Source organism: Esox lucius, chromosome 4, assembly GCF_011004845.1.
Source record: "Esox lucius isolate fEsoLuc1 chromosome 4, fEsoLuc1.pri, whole genome shotgun sequence".
Classification (NCBI taxonomy): Eukaryota; Metazoa; Chordata; class Actinopteri; order Esociformes; family Esocidae; genus Esox; species Esox lucius.
In genome coordinates, this window is record NC_047572.1 from 29,822,210 (window position 1) to 29,841,738 (window position 19,529).

Below are 19,529 nucleotides of genomic sequence, written 5' to 3' on the forward strand. Positions count from 1 at the left end.
ATTGTGTTAATTCTCGTTTCGTTTCGTTTTAACTGTCATTCAACCGCCATTAGGAAGTACAGTGTCACTACTAATCTATAGTAGTATCGGGTTTTTGACTGCGTGTGATTGGTGTTGTATGGTATTACATCTCTCTCTCTCTCTCTACAGAGCCTGCTGTCCCCCGTGGCCTTTGGCTTTGGTTGTGAATACTTTGCCCTGTTTGAAGAGCAGGGAATAGGTATCCAGTGGCACAACTTGTTCAACAGCCCCATGGAGGAGGATGACTTCAGTCTGACCACGGCCATCATCCTCATGTACTTTGACTCCTTCCTATACATGCTCATGACTTGGTACATTGAGTCCGTCTTCCCCGGTATGTGTCCTTGAACTCTACTCCTCCACAAAAATCTACAGTATCTGTTTAGGTCCCATCGTGCAGAGTTATGTTGAGGCAATTGCTACTGTTTTGTGTTCTTTCAGTGTTGCGTTGTTTTTGTTGTTGTTTTGTTGTTGTTGTCTAAAAGTGATAGTTGTGGTATCCTTCAGGTCAGTATGGGATACCCAGGCCCTGGTACTTCCCCATCTCTAAGTCCTACTGGTTTGGAGAAGGAGAAAACAGGAAGACTGACTTCAGTCAGAAGAAGAAAACAAACTGTGGAGGTAAGACCCGAAGTCGCTATCATGCAGTGCAACTGAGTGTCCACAAGGGAGTGGTATACGTGTGTTGCCAGAGAATGGTAATGGAAAATGTGTTTAATTGGTGTATTTATGCAAAGGGAAATGAGATTGTCATCGTGCCCTGTTTCATGGACTGTATACCGCTTTGCCTCGTTAGCTGTCTGCATAGAGGATGAGCCAGCCCACCTGAAACCCGGCGTCTTCATAGAGAACCTCGTCAAGGTGTACCGGCATGGGAAGAAGCTGGCTGTGGACGGGCTGACTCTGGGCTTCTACGAGGGACAGATAACCTCTTTCTTGGGCCACAACGGAGCCGGGAAAACCACAACCATGTAAGTCCGATGACTGCTGTCTAACCTTCAGAAGTCCACAGATGAATTGATCTTTCCCAGAATACCCCCCTTCCTCCATGTCCTCAAGTAATACCTCTCTCCACTCTGCCGCGGTGCCTCACGGGGGACCCAAATCCGCCCACCTGCAATGCTTCAGCCGTAGTTGCTACAAAGATAAACACCTAAACCCAAGAGTGCAACAAGGATTGTCTCTCACAAGGCATTTGAGTTGATAATACTTTTGTATTGGGCAGACATTGCCCTGCAACTATATAAAGCATTAGTCTATTCGGTTTTGTGCAGTAGTACAGTTTTTCCTCTTGTGGGGATGAAATCCAATAAAACACTTTTCATTTATTCTCCACAGAAAGTGGTTGATATAATCAATAATCAAGTGGTTTGTCCTTCTCCATGGTTCAAAATCCTTGTAATGTTTTCTCTGAATGCTAATAGTTGCACGGTCATTCAACTCTTCTGGGATGTTTACACGAAGCACATTGGCTGCTCTATCCACCTGGTTGATCAGGAGACTACATGGGAATATTTGAGGGACCAAATCCGTAGTAAACACCCTTACAGACAAACAGACATTATATTTGGTACACTATGCATCATATTTAGTCCAGAACTGAAGACGAGAAGTCGAGAAAAACCGGCATACATTGATATTGTGTGCCAGTTCTAAACAACTTAGTGGCTGTAATAAACAGGTTTAGTGATACAGGGCAACCTTGTTTTACACTTCAAAATGATCTGTTATTGGTTTTACAGAAATAATTTGACATATACATCACTGGAGATGTTCCAAAATGAAAAGAAAAAAAATCTATGATTTGTTAGTAGACTTTTTTTGAAAGCTATGTTTGATCTAATGATGAAATACATGTTTGTGTCTTTAGGTCGATTCTAACGGGACTGTTCCCCCCCACCTCGGGAACAGCTTACATCATGGGCAAAGACATCCGGTCGGAGCTGAGTGCTATTCGCCAGAGTTTAGGAGTTTGTCCACAGCACAACGTTCTCTTCAGCATGTACGCATTCCCAAACAATCATACAAGACAATTCCAATGACCAAAAGCTGGAAACGTTTGAGTCAATAGTTGCATTGGTTTCTTGTGAGCGGTTGTCTAACGTAGTGGCGGTTTTGGGGTTTTTGTTCAGGCTGACTGTCGAGGAGCACATTTGGTTCTACGCTCGACTGAAGGGTCTGTCTGAGGAGCAGGTGAAGCCTGAGATTGAACAGATCCTGAAAGACACCGGCCTTCCACACAAGCGCACTTCCAGGAGCAGCACGCTGTCTGGAGGCATGCAGAGGAAACTCTCAGTAGCCCTGGCATTTGTTGGGGGGTCAAAGGTTGTGATCCTGGACGAACCCACAGCCGGGGTCGACCCTTATGCCCGCAGGGGGATCTGGGATCTCTTGCTCCAGTATCGTCAAGGTAACCACTAACTATTTGACGGCTATTCACATTTTAGGAAATGAGACCATTCAGCTCCAGTGAGTTCTGTGTGATAACTGACTGTTTTCCTCCTGAAGGTCGTACCATCATCCTCTCCACACACCACATGGACGAGGCGGACATCTTGGGCGACCGCATCGCCATCATCTCCCACGGCAAGCTGTGCTGCGTCGGCTCCTCCCTGTTCCTGAAGAACCAGCTGGGCACCGGTTACTACTTGACCCTGGTCAAAAAGAACCCGGAGCCTTCCCTCAGCTCCTGCCGCAACTCCTCCAGCACTGTCTCCTTCACCAAGAAGGAAGAGGAATGCCCCTCTGAGAGCAGCTCTGATGCGGGACTCGGCAGCGAACACGAGAGTGAAGCCGCCACCATCGGTAAGACCTCAAATCATCATCATCATCATCATCATCATCGCAATAATATGGGCCGGGGAAAACATTGTCCTGTGATGTCTCGGGGAGGTTTATAACACGCCACCTTTGTGCCACGCATAGAAACCGCCAAGGCTGCTTCCATATGCGAAAGTGCCTCTGTTGCCCCTGATGCCTCCATGATCTCCAGCCTGATCTTCAAGCACGTCCCAGCCGCCCGCATGGTGGAGGACCTGGGCCACGAGCTCACCTACGTCCTGCCCTATGGTGCCGCCAAGGATGGAGCCTTCGTGGAGCTTTTCAAGGACATGGATGACCGTCTGCCTGATATGGGCATTTCCAGTTACGGCGTCTCTGACACCACCCTGGAAGAGGTATGGGTGGGAACGATCATTGAATAGATCATGTAATGCCTTCATGTGGTACATTTACTGATGCTGAAACGGCTTCACGTTTTAAATGGCGGGGGTTCACTATAAACAGCCTGAGGCCCAAAAGTACGTATTTATAAAACGTATCTCTTTTTTTCGTGGCAGATTTTCCTGAAAGTGGCAGAGGACAACGGAGTTGACACTGAAGTCCTCTCAGACGGTACCCTGCCCATGCGCCGACGTCGTAGACATCACGCCTTTGGTGGAGGCAATGCCTTCGGTGGAGACCACCAGAGTTGCCTTAGACCTCAGATTGACGACGAACACAATGAACCCAACGACTCGGACGCCGACCCAGAATCCAAAGAGACGGACTTCCTCAGCGGGTCAGACGGTAAAGGCTCCTACCAGGTGAAGGGCTGGAGTCTGAAGCGGCAGCAGTTTGTCGCCTTGATATGGAAGAGGTTTCTGTACGCTCAACGGTCCAGGAAAGGCTTCTTCGCTCAGATCGTGCTCCCTGCGGTGTTTGTGTGCATTGCCCTGGTCTTCAGTCTCATTGTCCCACCTTTCGGAAAGTACCCCAGTCTAGAGCTTCAGCCGTGGATGTACGAAGAGCAGTCCCTCTTCATCAGCGACGATGCCCCTGAAGATGCCAGCACACAGCGATTGTTGAGTGCCCTCATCGACGGCCCTGGGTTCGGAACACGTTGCATGGATGGACACCCTATACCGTAAGTCCACATTCGCCAGACTTTTGCAAACTAGCTATTCATTAGTTTCCATTTGTAAAATGTTTCCTATAACAAACACAACAGATTAGGATTGGATACGTTGTGTATTTCCAGTGTTCTTTAGAAAATCCCGCCCAAAGCACAAAGGTTACATGTTTTCACTCCCTCCTTCATTTGTCTTAGTGACGCTCCGTGCACTATGGGTGAGGAAGACTGGTCCGTGCCGGATATCCCGGAGAGCCTCCTGGAACTATTCCGCACCGGAAACTGGACCATGGAGGAGCCTTCCCCCGCATGTGCCTGCAGCTGCGACGGACGCAAGAAAATGCTCCCTGAGTGTCCTGAAGGAGCCGGAGGACTGCCGCCACCCGAGATAAAAATCAGCGAGACGGACACCCTTCAAAACCTGACGGGCAGAAACATCTCCGACTACCTGGTGAAGACCTATGCACAGATCATTGGGAAAAGGTACACCTCTCCAATACAGCACGCAGCTTTCATTTGTACGAGGTGCTAGGATGTAGCGCGTGTCGCTTTCTTAACACGGTGCTTACAACTCCAGAAGGGTGGGTTTTATTTAGCCACTCACCGCTGTAAGTTCCTCTGGTTTGGCGCATTGGCTACATGACCTGAATATGAATGTGTCAAAACGATATAGTCGGGCGTAGTTTTTTATACCTGTCCAGCCCTAATTTGCATTCAGTCATTAGGTTCCTTTTTTGCTTTACACAGTTTGAAGAACAAGATCTGGGTAAATGAATTTCGGTACGGAGGCTTCTCATTGGGCGCCAGGAGCACCCATGTCCTCCCTCCAGCTGATGAGATTGATGACGCCATCGCTCGGGTTAGGAATATTTTTGAATTAAAGAAGGTAAGGATTATTTTTCCTTTCAATGTAATCACCAAGGCCTTCTTGACGTTCAGATTTGTGAAATAAAATAGGTCCTTCTTGCCACAAAAAAACTGAAGAATTTGTTAACATATTGTTGTAATGTTTTGGGAAATGTTATAGCATGCACGTGTTATAGTTGCTTGTCTGTCTTATTATTATCATCAAACAAACAAATCGGTAAGTTGAAAAAAACATACATCGGTAAGTACAAAAAAAACTGAACAGTTGCTTGTAACCAGGATGCCCATGGTGTGTCTCATCAGTCATGGTCTACAAAATGCCTACTATTGCTTTTGATCGTTAGCATTTCCCTTACATCCGCTGCGAGAGAACGCATTTGTTAGCAATGGCGTATTAAATAAGGAACACGTCTCCTTGTGGGCTCTGTGGTCAACATGATACAACCCCTGCACAGTGTAGAAAGAGTGTTAAGGTCTGGACATCTGGACACTGCCCGGGTAAAGTGACGCTCCGCTGAACACAGCGTCACCAGCACCAGTCTAACCCGGTGTGTCGTTGTGCCAGGGTGGCGCAGCCGACCGGTTCCTGGACAGTCTGTCCAGCTTCATCAACGGCCTGGACACCAAGAACAACGTCAAGATCTGGTTCAACAACAAGGGCTGGCACAGCATGGGGGCCTTCCTCAACGTGATGAACAACGGCATCCTGCGCGCCAACCTGCCCCCGGGCCAGGATCCCAGCAAGCACGGCATCCGCGCCTTCAATCACCCCCTGAATCTCACCAAGGAGCAACTGTCCCAGGTGGCACTGTAAGTAGCTACAACTCGGGGGTACCGGAGGAACAGTTAGGGCACGTACATCATGTACCTCATTGAGTGTGGAATCTTTGTCCACTCTAACCTCACTCTCATGACCCCTCCCCCCCTGTAGGATGACCACCTCGGTGGACGTGCTGGTGTCCATCTGCGTGATCTTTGCCATGTCCTTCGTCCCGGCCAGCTTCGTGGTCTTCCTCATCCAGGAGAGAGTGAGCAAGGCCAAGCACATGCAGTTCATCAGCGGCGTGCAGCCCCTCCTCTACTGGACAGCCAACTTCATCTGGGACATGGTGAGAAACCGTGCATCCTGGGAAGAGTATTTAAAATAATCAAAGAGTATTGTAAAGAACTATTTATACTTGTTACTCAAAGAGCCATGTGAAAAACCTGCCTTTTCATATGTCCCCCAAAGTGTCCTTCAAAATCGTCTTCAGGAACCCGTTTCTTTTTGTAGTGTAGTGGCCATTCTCGCGAGCCTTTAGCAGCCTTTTTGTACTCGTGTGAAGCAATGCATGGACAGGACCAATGTATTTTTCATTGATTTAGTGGTGAGCTTCTCCACTCATGTTTTTGTCCTGCAGTGTAATTACATTGTTCCGGCAATGCTCGTCATCATCATCTTCGTCGGCTTCCAACAAAAGGCGTACGTGTCGTCCACCAATCTGCCCGCGCTGGCGCTGCTTCTGCTTCTCTACGGCTGGTCGATCACGCCGCTGATGTACCCGGCGTCGTTCTTCTTCAAGATCCCCAGCACCGCCTACGTGGTGCTCACCTCTGTCAACATCCTCATCGGCATCAACGGCAGCATCTCCACCTTTGTCATGGAGCTCTTCGGGAACAACGTGAGTGAAACCACAAATTAACCGTGTGTGACCTGTCCGTCTCGATGGAAAAGCCTTAGATATTCCTCCTCTTCCTTCTTCAGGAGATCGGAGGCATCAATGACATTCTGAAGAACGTTCTCCTGATCTTCCCTCACTTCTGTCTGGGACGAGGCCTCATCGACATGGTGAAGAACCAGGCCATGGCAGATGCTCTGGAGAGATTTGGTAATTTTCCCCCTGAGCCATTTTGTTCCAGGTAAATCAGCATAGAGGTGTTCCTTGAAAATTTTTCTGAAACTGCTGCTCCGTTACACAGGTGAGAACCGCCTACGATCCCCTCTGGAGTGGGACATGGTGGGCAAGAACCTGTTTGCCATGGCTGTGGAAGGAGTGGTCTTCTTCATCATTACGGTCCTCATCCAGTACCGCTTCTGCATCAAACCCTTGAACATGCACACCAAGCTTCCTACCGTGGGAGAGGAAGACGAGGATGTGGCCAGAGAGAGGACGAGGATTGTCAATGGACTGGGGCAAGGAGACATCCTGGAGCTCCGACAGCTCACCAAGGTCTACAAGAGGAAGCAGAAGCCAGCTGTCGACCGGCTCTGTGTGGGCATACCTCCGGGAGAGGTAAAATTAGAGGATTTATTTAGTCTAGTAGATAAGCAATAGGACAATCTTTTTTAACCACTTTATGTATATTTAAATTCCGGGGGTTAAAAATCACTTCTCACAGTGCTTTGGCCTCCTGGGTGTGAACGGAGCTGGAAAGACCACCACCTTCAAAATGTTGACAGGAGACTCCCTCGTCACCAGTGGAGAGGCTTTCCTGGCAGGGAAGAGGTAAAGCAGCCATTTTGTGCCAGACATCTCACAGTTGCCTTTACTGTTCACCAGGCTGCGTTTACACTGACATCTTAAGTCAAACACCTTTGCTTATTTGACTGGAAAAACAATTTGCACGCAAATGACTTGATTTGACGTTCCTTTTGGCAGTATACTGCGGGAGATTGACGAGGTGCATCAGAACATGGGATACTGCCCCCAGTTTGACGCCATCAACGACCTGCTGACCGGCAGAGAGCACCTGGAGTTCTACGCCGTCCTGCGCGGCGTGCCGGAGAAGGAGGTGTGCGAGGTTGCCGAGTGGGGCATCCGCAAGCTGGGCCTGGTGAAGTATGTGGACAAGGCCGCCGGGAGCTACAGCGGAGGAAACATGCGCAAGCTCTCCACCGCGATGGCTCTCATCGGAGGACCCCCCGTGGTTTTCCTGGTACGCACAGACCACAACAACACGCACACGCACGGACAACAACACAGAACAAGGACACACAAGGATTACACAAGGGGATCAGTTGGGTTGCATCAACTCGCATGTGACCTCCATGTGAAATAATGGTCGGCCTCCTCTGAGACAGATGATGTTTAATTGCTCTCCTGACAGGGATTGCAGCAGCGAGGGTTGTGTAACAAGTGTTAACAGGTGTTAGGTTAAAACCACCCTGGCTGGTGTACCACAGACCTCTAGGAAGGGGTTCCTGGGAAGTGTTCTGTGTGCCAAGAAAATCGTGCACTTGTTCTCTTATTGGGCGGCAGAGAGGGACTGAGCGCATTAGCTGGTCACGTGTCAAATGGAGAAACTGATAAAGGGAGGCAGAGGGACGTGAACGGAGAAAACGAGGGACATGGTGTGCAAGAATGGAACAGGGCAAGAGAGAGGCAGAACTTAGCAGAATTATTTTGGCAGTGTCACTCAGCGCCAGAGGAACCCCGATGCCTCGTTTCCCCGTACTGTTGGGCTTCTCAGTGTGCTTCCTGATCGACCTGTTGGCCGACCTTAACCTGGCTGTGCTCTTTGTGACAGGACGAGCCCACTACTGGAATGGACCCCAAAGCCCGGAGGGCCTTGTGGAACTGCATCCACAGTGTCATCAAGGAGGGGCGCTCCGTGGTCCTCACCTCTCACAGGTAACCAGGAACGCCATGCCGCCTCAGCTGTGATAAGCTAAAAGCTAACGGCGACCCTTCGAAATGTGTGGTTTTTCATTTTGTTTACTGTTCGGCAACATACAGTGGTTTTCTGTGTCTACGGGTATCTGCGGTTTGGCTAACCTCATTAGGACAATGTAGCCTTTTCTTGGCCGTGGCTATGCTACATAGCACAGTCCACAGGGTATGACGTATTACTTACAGTGCACGATTGACAGTAATGACGTGTGGTAGCATAGTTGACAGTTCTACCTCTGTGGGACGTGGGTTCTACTGCTAAAATCTGTCTGCCATTTTGCGTCTTCAGTATGGAGGAATGCGAGGCACTGTGCACCAGAATGGCCATCATGGTGAACGGCCGATTCCGCTGCTTGGGGAGCGTTCAGCACCTGAAGAACAGGTAGGACAAAGATAAAGCCGATACCTGCACAGTCTGCTCTGTGGATTTGAACACGTCGCACAAAACATCAACTATTGCTTGCTCAGCTTGTCGCTTCTTCTTCCCTCCCGCCCTCCAGGTTCGGAGACGGCTACACCATCATACTCCGCGTGGCAGGACCAGACCCTGACCTGCCGCCGGTGATGAAGTTCATCGAGAGCGAGCTGCCGGGCAGTACCCTGAAGGAGAAGCACAGGAACATGCTGCAGTACCAGCTGTCCTCCTCACTCACCTCACTAGCCCACATCTTCAAAATCCTGGCCAAGAACAAGGACCTGCTTCAGATAGAGGACTACTCAGTGTCCCAGACCACTCTCGATCAGGTAAAGACGCAACGCGTCACCGACTAAAGCCTTGGCAGGCCAACCATGTTTTCGTTTGAATCACGCGCGAAACCTAGCATTCCGTGTGTTCTTCGACTAGTAGGTCGAATGGAGCCTCATTTAGGCCGATCTCAGTGTTCCGTGACGATGGCTGACACCCTTTTGTGTGCCTCCCACCAGGTATTTGTGAACTTCGCCAAGGACCAAAGTGATGATTACCACTTAAAAGACAATTCAGTGAAGCGCAAAGACGCGGTGGTGGACATGACCCCACTCACCTCGCGGCAGGCCGAGGAGCAGCAGGCTGAGGAGAGGCTAAAGGAGAGCTTGGTTTGAGCGGAGGGGGGAGGGGGGGACTCCATCTTTCTTTCCAAAACTGGAACATAAACCCGTAAAACGGTGTTAGACTGAGTTGGCATCCCTGTATTACTACAGTAGTATTTGAACACTTGTTTTAATTCTTCAGACCGAGGCGGTGCCCTCGGACAGGCCTGGCTGGAAAGCGCAATGCAAGTCAATGCAAAGATTCCCAATCGGCCTGTAGCAAGCCGGGCACGGGGGTGGAGGCGGGGCAAAAGTCGTTAAGGAGAACAAGAGTATTAAAAACTTGAATAACTGCCACGATTTTACACAGAAGATGTTAGGCCGCGGCAGTAGATGTTTTTTTTATGGAAACCGAGATATTTTCTACTTCTTACTGGTTTCTACCAGTGATAGGAAAAGTCAGCGTCGACTGTTTTTATTTTGTACTCATAGACCAGAATTACATGATGAAGAATTCACAATCATTTCCATGGCCTAGGGCCAAACTGCAAAATCTAAATTCATTGATTTTGTTAAGATGTTCTTTTTATTTATACGTGTAAATGAATATATGAATATACAAACAAGCAATTGTTTGGCCGAGTCCATAGTGGCATTACATTCTGCGCCAATGTTCTTCTGGCTCACACCTCGGCCATTTTGAAACACTCCAATCACAGAGACTTACTTTCTAAGTGCCCTTCTATGTGATACACTATGCAGAGTCAAAAATAAAACATTAATTGATTGTTTCATTTTTTTTTATAGAAAACACAAAAGATTTGTTTGGGTGTCAAGTTGTCATTATCCCGGTTTGCAATGAATACCTCAACACAAGCTGTCATAGTGCCCAGCCAGTAATAAACTATTTGAAGAACACCAGTGTTCTCACAGCCTGACCACTAGCACAGAACAGACATTTTACCCCAAGTGGGTAAGTGGTGCTTCCAGTAACAATACAATAGATATTGAAGGGGGATGGGTTTTATTTTTTTCTTCGAGGTTGATAGTGTCAAGTCAGTTTTGAAAACAGTTGGCATTTCCTGTGCAATTAAGTACCATTTGTTGTGAAATTCACAGTCCTTCAGATAAAAAAATACTTTTTTAACATAAAGCTTGCCTGAAGTTAGGCAGTTCAACATTCCATGCACTTTATTTGTGGTGTTGATTGGAATCTTTTATTTGCACTGGAATTTCCACAGACTACTATTATGTATGCAATTGTTTGTTTTGTTTTTGATCAAAAAGAAAGAATCCTACCAAGAGAATGTTGTTTTATTTAATAACAATATCTTTGTTCACTTAACGTGTTGAGAAACACTGTGGGAATATCTGTTACTCGGCCTGTACAATATTTCTTTACTCAATAAAACTGAACAAATCGCCCGTCTTTGCAAGTGAATTCTATTCTCTTTATCTTGTTTCAACATGTCTGTTGACATCTTAATCCACACTTGTCTGTTTGTGACAGACAGGAACTCTTGTTGTGGGCCAGAGGACAGGAATTGATAAAGAAAAATCATAAATCAGGTGGTTTGAATCATATGTGCTGAAGGTAATCATATGAGCAGATCAAGAGACATTTCATAAGATCTTCACAATGTAAAAACAAGTTTCAACAAAAACCGCGTATCAGTCATGTTAATTTCCATAATATAGTATTGACCCATAATTTATCACATTCAGATGACATTATCACCATTTGAAGCAATGACCAAAAATGCTAAAGTTTTATCACTTCTTACAGGTGTACAAACAGTAAGGCATATATGGGATTGACACAGTTAAGGCCTGTCAACCCACATTTCAGCAGGAGATCACTTGAGAGGAGAGTAGGGGCAGGGAAACAGGAGTTTGTTGGTCTGCGACATCAGGTAGCTCACACTCTCCCTCACTGTGGAGAGAACGAGACAGAAAGAGAGAGAAAGTACAAAAACGTCAGAGAGAGAGAGAGAGAGAAAGGGAGAGAACATGAGAGATTTTAAATGGTTTCAGGTTAAACGTAGTGTGTATAAACTTGGCAAAATTCTCTGTTTGGTGGTGAAGTTCTTACCGGCTGCCACCACCCTGGCATCCCCGTGCGCTGTGTGGCGTGCCGCTGCCCGCTGGTCCGGACTCTCATACCACCACAGGGCATTTACTGGTACACAAAAGGAGAAACGCTACCTGGCACCACTGAATTCCCATACTAGCCTCTGCATTGTGTTGCATATGGGACTGTGCATTTGGGATCGCCGTTGATCCATTCTTACCGTACCTTTATTCAGCTGTCCAAATTCACTGTGGAAGACCCCTACCAGGTGGCCGTAGCACGTGGCGGAATGGACACTCACTGCGGCCTGAAAAGCATGCCCCCAAATCGCCGGCCCCCCCGGGCGCATCTGAAAAGACGCCAACTCATACACTCCTAACACACACACACACACACACACAAGTTTGTACAGCTACCCTCATGGGGACCAGAAAATAGAAATTGCATGCTCCATTGCCCTAAACTTAACCCTAAACCTCAATAAAGTAACATTTATGCCTAAACTTTACCTAGATGTAATGCCTAACCTTAACCCTAAACTTAACCAACAACGGCTGGACCTTAAAGAAACCCCAATTCTAACTATAAAATCAATTGTAAGTTTGACCCTAAACCGGAAATTTACTTTTGCCTCACAGGGACCGGCAAAAGGTCCTAATGAGGTCAATTTTTTCTGGTTTTACTATACACAATTCGTTCAGTAAGACCTAACACACACACACACACACACACACACACACTCTTTGGCTGTTATCTTATACTAATTTCCGCACAACAATCGTGTTTGCCAAGTGTACAGCCCTTGGTTACAGGGAGTCTGTGTGACAGAGGGTTATGGGGTTCTCCTTTAGGTCAAATCATCACCAACAATGCTGATCCATTGATACTCAATTCATTTCCGGCAACAACAACAAAAACAGCACAGGCCAGTATTTACAAGGAATGGTCTGAACACAACGCCACAAAAAAAACAACAGATTTGTTGTTTACAAGTCTAGATTAGTGGTCTGTGGGATTTATCCCAGCTCACCATACACACACCTATCAAAATGGGGCAACCAAAGTTGATTGCCCTTATAAAAATCCTCCAGGAATTTTGCTAATCCCCCAGAACCTTTGTTGACCTCTTTGACACACACACACACACACGCACACACACGCACACACACGCACACACACACACGCACACACACGCACACACACGCACGTTTGTGGAGCCATTTTACACACAAAGATGTGTCACGGGGCTCAAAAGTACTACACAATGGGGAGCATCTTGACCAGCTGTATCACCGCTTCTATAGGAATTACACTGCCTTCATGGCTAGTACCCTGTACAGCTTCTACCTCCAATCCACAAGACTGTTGAACACGACCCTGTACAGCTTCTACCCCCAATCCACAAGACTGTTGAACACGACCCTGTACAGCTTCTACCCCCAATCCACAAGACTGTTGAACACGACCCTGTACAGCTTCTACCCCCAATCCACAAGACTGTTGAACACGACCCTGTACAGCTTCTACCTCCAATCCACAAGACTGTTGAACACGACCCTGTACAGCTTCTACCTCCAATCCACAAGACTGTTGAACACGACCCTGTACAGCTTCTACCTCCAATCCACAAGACTGTTGAACACGACCCTGTACAGCTTCTACCTCCAATCCACAAGACTGTTGAACACGACCCTGTACAGCTTCTACCTCCAATCCACAAGACTGTTGAACACGACCCTGTACAGCTTCTACCTCCAATCCACAAGACTGTTGAACACGACCCTGTACAGCTTCTACCTCCAATCCACAAGACTGTTGAACACGACCCTGTACAGCTTCTACCTCCAATCCACAAGACTGTTGAACACGACCCTGTACAGCTTCTACCTCCAATCCACAAGACTGTTGAACACGACCCTGTACAGCTTCTACCACCAATCCACAAAACTGTTAAACACAAACCTGCATAGCCTTTATCTCCAAGCCACAAGACTGTTGAACACGACCCTGTACAGCTTCTAACCCCAAGCCACGAAACTGTTAAACACAAACCTGCATAGCCTTTATCTCCAAGCCACAAGACTGTTGAACACGACCCTGTACAGCTTCTAACCCCAAGCCACGAAACTGTTAAACACAATCATGTGCAGCTTCTACCCACAAGCCACTGTTAAACATGATTGACAAATGATTACCCAATGGAAACCCAGATTATCCACATTGGTTACATTATGCACTGAACATGTAGCAAGCGAAACACACCCTGTGCTGTTTATCATTTGTCACCTGCCATCTTATATCATTCTCCTACTTTCAAACTCTTGCATCGTTGAAAAGCGGGCTGCACATCGATTTCGGCCTGTAAACCACAAAACTCAGACTCCAGGGGTCTCAGTGACCCACTCACCACCTTCTTTGGGGGGCCTTTCCACTTTGCACCAGGGCACCAGGTAGTTGACCTCGTTGTCCTGAGATGTCAGCATGGGCATGGCCTTGGAGATGTACTCCTCTATCCAGACGGGGTCCCGAGCCAAGGACGCTCGCACGGCCGCCCGTTGGGCATAACTTTCTAAATGACCGGAGACAGAGGGATAAACTGGAGATACTACCGAATATCACCTTGAATTCTCTTCAGTTTGTGTTAATGCAGGATTCATTGCAGAAATTCTTACTCAAGTGACTTATTAGAGGACATCTTTATATTCCTTTACACAATTTTCAGATCTTAAATTTACTGAATTTCTAACGGAACGTGCCGGTAAGCCCCAGCTTGCTCAGAGTCTTCCTCACCATACTTCCAGATGTGGAAGACCTGGTTCAAGCCACCGTACTCTACACTCCAGTAACCAAGGAGCTCGGAGTGTGCCGTGCGCAGGCCTATCTTCTCATCTGTCAGCTTGAGGAAGGCAGCGTTCTTCTCTGGACGGATATTGTAGGTACGGAACTCATAGAATGTCCCATGCTGCTGCTGGGGCCCAGTGGAGATCCAGGCTTGGTGCTGCAGGGGCCAGAAATACAGTCACTGCTGACACCCTGTGGCCGATGTTGGTTTTTCATGCCCTGCCTATCATTCTCAACACAGCAATCTGATGCAGATGTATTTATTACACCTTATGAATTCCAACTTGTGGTTTTATATTGTGTTTTGCTTGAGCACACTTAAAGGGGAAGTTCACAGATTTTTTTTTACATCAGATTAGCATGATGCCAGTTGCCTCAGAACCTGAGCAATATTAGTCAAGGGCAATGTTGATATTACTTTCACTTCTCGCCTGGTCAGACAGCAATAAAACTATGGCCCATTAACCTGCTTTACACAACGTTACTGTCAAGATACGCCGCCTGCATATCTTGAGGCAAAAATATCTGACGAACAACGCAGGAATTCCCACTTTAAAGGACACCGGTTTCTTAGATTCTCAGTAAATCAGATTGCAAGAATGAACTGGGATACAAAAGGTACAACCTTGATCATAGTAGTGTTTTGTCAGCCATGCTTTTTACAAAAAAATGTCAGCATGGATTAATGGACAGTGATTAATTTTACATAATTATGTGTAATCTACAATTACAATACATTCTAATGTAATATGTACAGTTTGGGAACGTTTTACCCACAGGCTTGGACAGATTTTAAATGGCATTTTCTGCAATGGCAAATGATGAAGAAACAAAATGTGAACACCAACTTTGGAAAAATACTTTCTAAAAACAAGTTTGGGGCATCAACTATAAGCAGAAAGAGCACAAATAAGGCCACAAAAATGGGTGAACTTCCTTTTAATTCAGTACCATAAACAATTATTTGACGCCAACCATGAGCTTAAGTCAAACACGTATCTTCCCCCTTATTTATCTAAGAACTGTTCATACATGTTAAGTTAATGTTAAACTTGTGGCCTGTTATCGCTTTCTGGAATCAGTCTGTCATCTAACCTTGTATGCAGTTTGTTCCAACGGTCATTATTGTATAGCAGCGTTTGAGGTCAACCGATCAAGTCAGTCTACAGGTGCTGGTCATAATATTAGAATGTCATCAAAAAGTTGATTTATTTCAGTAATTCCATTCAAAAAGTGAAACTTGTATATTATATACATTCATTACACACAGACTGATATATTTCAAATGTTTATTTAAATTGTGATGATTATAACTGACAATTAATGAAAATCCCAAATTCAGTATCTCTGAAAATTGGAATATTACTTTAGACCAATACAAAAAAATCATTTTTAGAAATGTTGGCCAACTGAAAAGTATGAACATGAAAAGTATGAGCATGTACAGCACGCCATACTTAGTTGGGGCTCCTTTTGCCTGAATTACTGCAGCAAAGCGGCGTGGCATGGAGTTGATCAGTCTGTAGCACTGCTCAGGTGTTATGAGAGCCCAGGTTGCTCTGATAGTGGCCTTCAGCTCTTCTGCATTGTTGGGTCTGGCGTATCGCATCTTCCTCTTCACAAAACCCCATAGATTTTCTATAGGGTTAAGGTCAGGCAAGTTTGCTGGCCAATTAAGAACAGGGATACCATGGTCCTTAAACCTGGTAGCTTTGGCATTGTGTGCAGGTGCCAAGTCCTGTTGGAAAATGAAATCTGCACCTCCATAAAGTTGGTCAGCAGCAAGAAGCATGAAGTGCTCTAAAACCTCCTGGAAGAAGGCTGCCTTGACCTTGGACCTCAGAAAACACAGTGGACCAACACCAGCAGATGACATGGCACCCCAAACCATCACTGACTGTGGAAACTTTACACTGGACTTCAAGCAACATGGATTCTGTGCTTCTCCTCTCTTCCTCCAAATTCTGGGACCTAGATTTCCAAAGGAAATGCAAAATGTAGTTTCATCAGAGAACATAACTCAGCAGCAGTCCAGTCCTTTTTGTCTTTAGCCCAGGCGAGACGCTTCTGACACTGTTTTGTTCAAGAGTGGCTTGACACAAGGAATGTGACAGCTGAAACCCATATCTTGCATATGTCTGTGCGTGGTGGTTCTTGAAGCACTGACTCTCTTTAGCTATGACCTTTTGTGTCTTGCCCTCCTTGTGCAAGGTGTCAATGGTCGTCTTTTGGACAGCTGTCAAGTCAGCAGTCTTACCCATGATTGTGTTGCCTACAGAACTAGACTGAGAGACCATTTAAAGGTCTTTGCAGGTGTTCTGGGTTAATTAGCTGATTAGAGTGTGGCACCAGGTGTCTTCAATATTGAACCTTTTCACAATATTCTAATTTTCTGAGATACTGAATTTGGGGTTTTCATTAGTTGTCAGCTATAATCATCAAAATTAAAAGAAATAAACACTTGAAATAGATCAGTCTGTGTGGAATGAACGTATACATTATACAAGTTTCACTTTTTGAATGGAGTTACTGAAATAAATCAACTTTTTGATGATATTCTAATTTTATGACCAGCACCTGTATAGTGTCCGCAGTGCGCATTTTTATGACTTAACCGCACACCGGTGCTTCAGACGTAGACATGTCTACATGGCATAGTGAATACATACCATGATGTAGCCTCTAAGTAATCTAGTTCTTATTTTAAAAGCGATAGATTACAACACCTGCAGTCCAGTTTTGGTTTGTATCCAAATTCGATTTGACACTGGAGCTTAAATCCACCCACAATGTTAACCCTTTAATAAACCATGTGATCCAAACTCCGAAAGCTTATGGCTTCTAAAACATTGGCACACATTCCACAGGTATGGCGAAAAATAAAGTTATTCGGTCGGTAACGGGTTTATAATAGCAACATGACTCAGCGGGGTTATGTAGTATGTTGGCAATACGTTATGACTACGTGCTGTATCCAGGAACTCTGCATTGGGTCATGACTAACAACAGCTTTTAGGACATGGTATACTGGCAATACTATTACCTTCAATAAAAATGCAGACATGTATCCCGTAGATATGATGTTGAATAAGCATTTTACGTTTACCACACAACGTGTTTTCCAAACTGAGCTTTAAACAAATTGACTTATGTTAAACATGCCTGTGATCTGAAGTGCACAGAAAAATAATCGACTAGATAAAAACAGTAGGCCACAAACTTACCACTTCGCCATTTCTCAAAATATTATTTTCAAAAAGCCTTGACGATCTGCGAAATGCATTTCTTACTGTAAACATGTCGCTTGAAATGACTTTCCCGATACAAACCCGCAGTAGACACCCCCTGGACCCTCAACACTCGAATGACGTTATATATCGTCACATCCGATTATACTTTGAGGAGAGGAAGTCAGAAAGTTTCCTTAAATAAACCCTAGATGAATGATAATGTATCCGTTGTCTCGTGGATTCTGTAACTTTAATTGATTACAGTTACCCATTCCTCTTAATATTGATTATTATTTGGTGTTTTATTCCAATATATTTTCGAATTTCAAAAATAGATTTATGTGGCTAGTTTTATACACACCTCACGAGGAGTCCGTTAATTAAGTAGGCTATAATATTCACATTGGTGGATAGATGTGGAGTACAGAAACCGTGAAAGAGCACACGTGATCCACGAAAAAACGAAACTTTACATACCCTACACTTAGAAACGCAACTCTGATATTAACAAATGTACTCATAAATAATATACATTTTCAACGTGTTTGAGTCCTAAACTCTGAAATAGGTGTACTTATTATTATTTTAATTAAATTAGTATCTGCTGCATCACAAACGGGAAAGACGGATTAATAAAAACATGAAGGATAAATGGAGCATCCATTAATCTTGTAGGAGAATACAAAATAAATGTAAATGTATAGACCAAGCAATTAGCTACCATAAAGGACATAAGCCATTACTACTGTTTTTACATTTAAATAATACAAAAGTATATAGTACAGTCATGTTTACTGTATAATCATTTTTGTATTTACAATTTGCACATGCCCAAGCAAAAAACATGATGGAGCGCGCAGGCGCCCAGCCTACCACTAGGAGTCGTCAGAGCCCGAGGTGCCAAGACAGCCCGGTCCAACATCCACCTGTTCATCTGGGTGGTACTGAACCAATTTTCACCGCCCTCTGCTGGACACCGAGGCGTTGTTGATGTGCTGCGGCCAGAATTCAACCTCAAGGCTACAATGACGCAGCTGTACTGTAAGGCGTAAACCGAAATAGTTGTTGCATCGATAACCTTGTAAAACTAGCGGCAAAACAAGAGTGAAGCTTTTTGGTTTATTTCACCATTAATTTGTTCCATAAGATATTTTTCGATATGCCTGAGAGAGCTGCTCTCAGGTTTTGTGGGGATTATCATACTATTTCAGTTAACTGTCTAGAACACTGTCCCACAATATGTTTTAAAATACTTTATTGAGCATCACACTTTATTTTGTATACTTCAGATGATTTGTCATTGGTGCCAGGATTTGGTAGAGTTTTGTGCCACAAATGCAGAATTCTGTTAAACAGTCAGCATCTGGAAACAGTGCCAGACATGAACTTCTTTCTTTCTGTATGAGCGTAGTCCATTAATTCTGTGAATGAGGGCATCTTATAGATTAAGGGGTACAGGAAGCTTAGTGGTTTCAGCAGTGGAGCAAAAATCAAAAGGTTGCTAGTTCAATTACCCAAGTAGACAAGATGAAAGATCTGTTGTCCTGCCTTTGAGCACGGGGCTAAACCCTAACTTCTTCAGGGTCACCGTGAATAATGATTAATTCCCTGGCCCCTGGCTCACTATCCAGGGTGCCTCTGGGAAAACGGGATGTTCACACAACTGATTTATAATACACCACATACATGTGTGAACCAGGACAAATAAACACTCACATAATCAGGCCTGCTGTCTGGAACCCCAGACACCGAGACAGAATATTCCCGTTCGTTGCCTGAAATAGCAGCATAACAAATAAGCGCAGACAGTTTCCCCCCCTCTGGCTGTCCTCTCTAATGGTGGCCCTGCGCCTAATTGTTATTATTAGACAATATAGCTAACCCCACTGTAGGCTGGCAGTGAAACTAAATAACCATACAGAGTGAAAGGAAATACCAGCTCATATTATTTT

General features: G+C 45.4%; 2 protein-coding genes across 5 annotated transcripts in view; one reads left to right on the plus strand and one right to left on the minus strand.

The window, feature by feature from the left end:
• The window catches only part of abca1b (ATP-binding cassette, sub-family A (ABC1), member 1B), a 39,503-nt gene extending 28,643 nt beyond the window's left edge, over positions 1-10,860 (plus strand). For 3 of the 4 annotated variants that reach the window (XM_013133585.3, XM_013133584.3, XM_013133586.3), the window contains 21 exons: positions 151-355; positions 529-642; positions 818-992; positions 1,892-2,023; positions 2,154-2,431; positions 2,530-2,826; positions 2,947-3,197; positions 3,360-3,925; positions 4,109-4,393; positions 4,658-4,796; positions 5,343-5,587; positions 5,709-5,886; positions 6,178-6,438; positions 6,522-6,645; positions 6,737-7,050; positions 7,157-7,263; positions 7,417-7,693; positions 8,285-8,388; positions 8,717-8,809; positions 8,928-9,171; positions 9,352-10,860. In XM_013133585.3, coding sequence (XP_012989039.1) covers positions 151-355; positions 529-642; positions 818-992; positions 1,892-2,023; positions 2,154-2,431; positions 2,530-2,826; positions 2,947-3,197; positions 3,360-3,925; positions 4,109-4,393; positions 4,658-4,796; positions 5,343-5,587; positions 5,709-5,886; positions 6,178-6,438; positions 6,522-6,645; positions 6,737-7,050; positions 7,157-7,263; positions 7,417-7,693; positions 8,285-8,388; positions 8,717-8,809; positions 8,928-9,171; positions 9,352-9,507 — 4,545 coding nt within the window. In that variant the 3' untranslated portion in view covers positions 9,508-10,860. Of the gene's footprint in view, positions 1-150; positions 356-528; positions 643-817; positions 993-1,891; positions 2,024-2,153; positions 2,432-2,529; positions 2,827-2,946; positions 3,198-3,359; positions 3,926-4,108; positions 4,394-4,657; positions 4,797-5,342; positions 5,588-5,708; positions 5,887-6,177; positions 6,439-6,521; positions 6,646-6,736; positions 7,051-7,156; positions 7,264-7,416; positions 7,694-8,284; positions 8,393-8,716; positions 8,810-8,927; positions 9,172-9,351 lie in introns of those variants that run through there. The other variant, XM_029119342.2, reaches the window with a different exon arrangement.
• Positions 10,634-17,730, minus strand: nipsnap3a (nipsnap homolog 3A (C. elegans)). The gene is made up of 6 exons (XM_010866497.3): positions 17,572-17,730; positions 14,297-14,504; positions 13,914-14,075; positions 11,732-11,881; positions 11,528-11,614; positions 10,634-11,368 (listed from the first exon to the last, which is right to left on the minus strand). The coding sequence occupies exons 1-6, from the start codon at positions 17,644-17,646 to the stop codon at positions 11,292-11,294; spliced, it is 759 nt and encodes a 252-aa protein (XP_010864799.1). The 5' UTR covers positions 17,647-17,730; the 3' UTR covers positions 10,634-11,291.
• Positions 17,731-19,529: the final 1,799 nt, after the last annotated feature.

Coding starts and splice junctions, on each gene's coding strand:
- nipsnap3a (XM_010866497.3), bottom strand. CDS start 17,646: ATGTTTACAGTAAGAAATGCATTTCGCAGATCGTCAAGGCTTTTTGAA. Junction 14,505..17,571: donor TTTTGAGAAATGGCGAAGTG/GTAAGTTTGTGG, acceptor TGGCCCCTGCAG/CACCAAGCCTGGATCTCCAC. Junction 11,615..11,731: donor ATTTGGACAGCTGAATAAAG/GTACGGTAAGAA, acceptor TTTGTGTACCAG/TAAATGCCCTGTGGTGGTAT.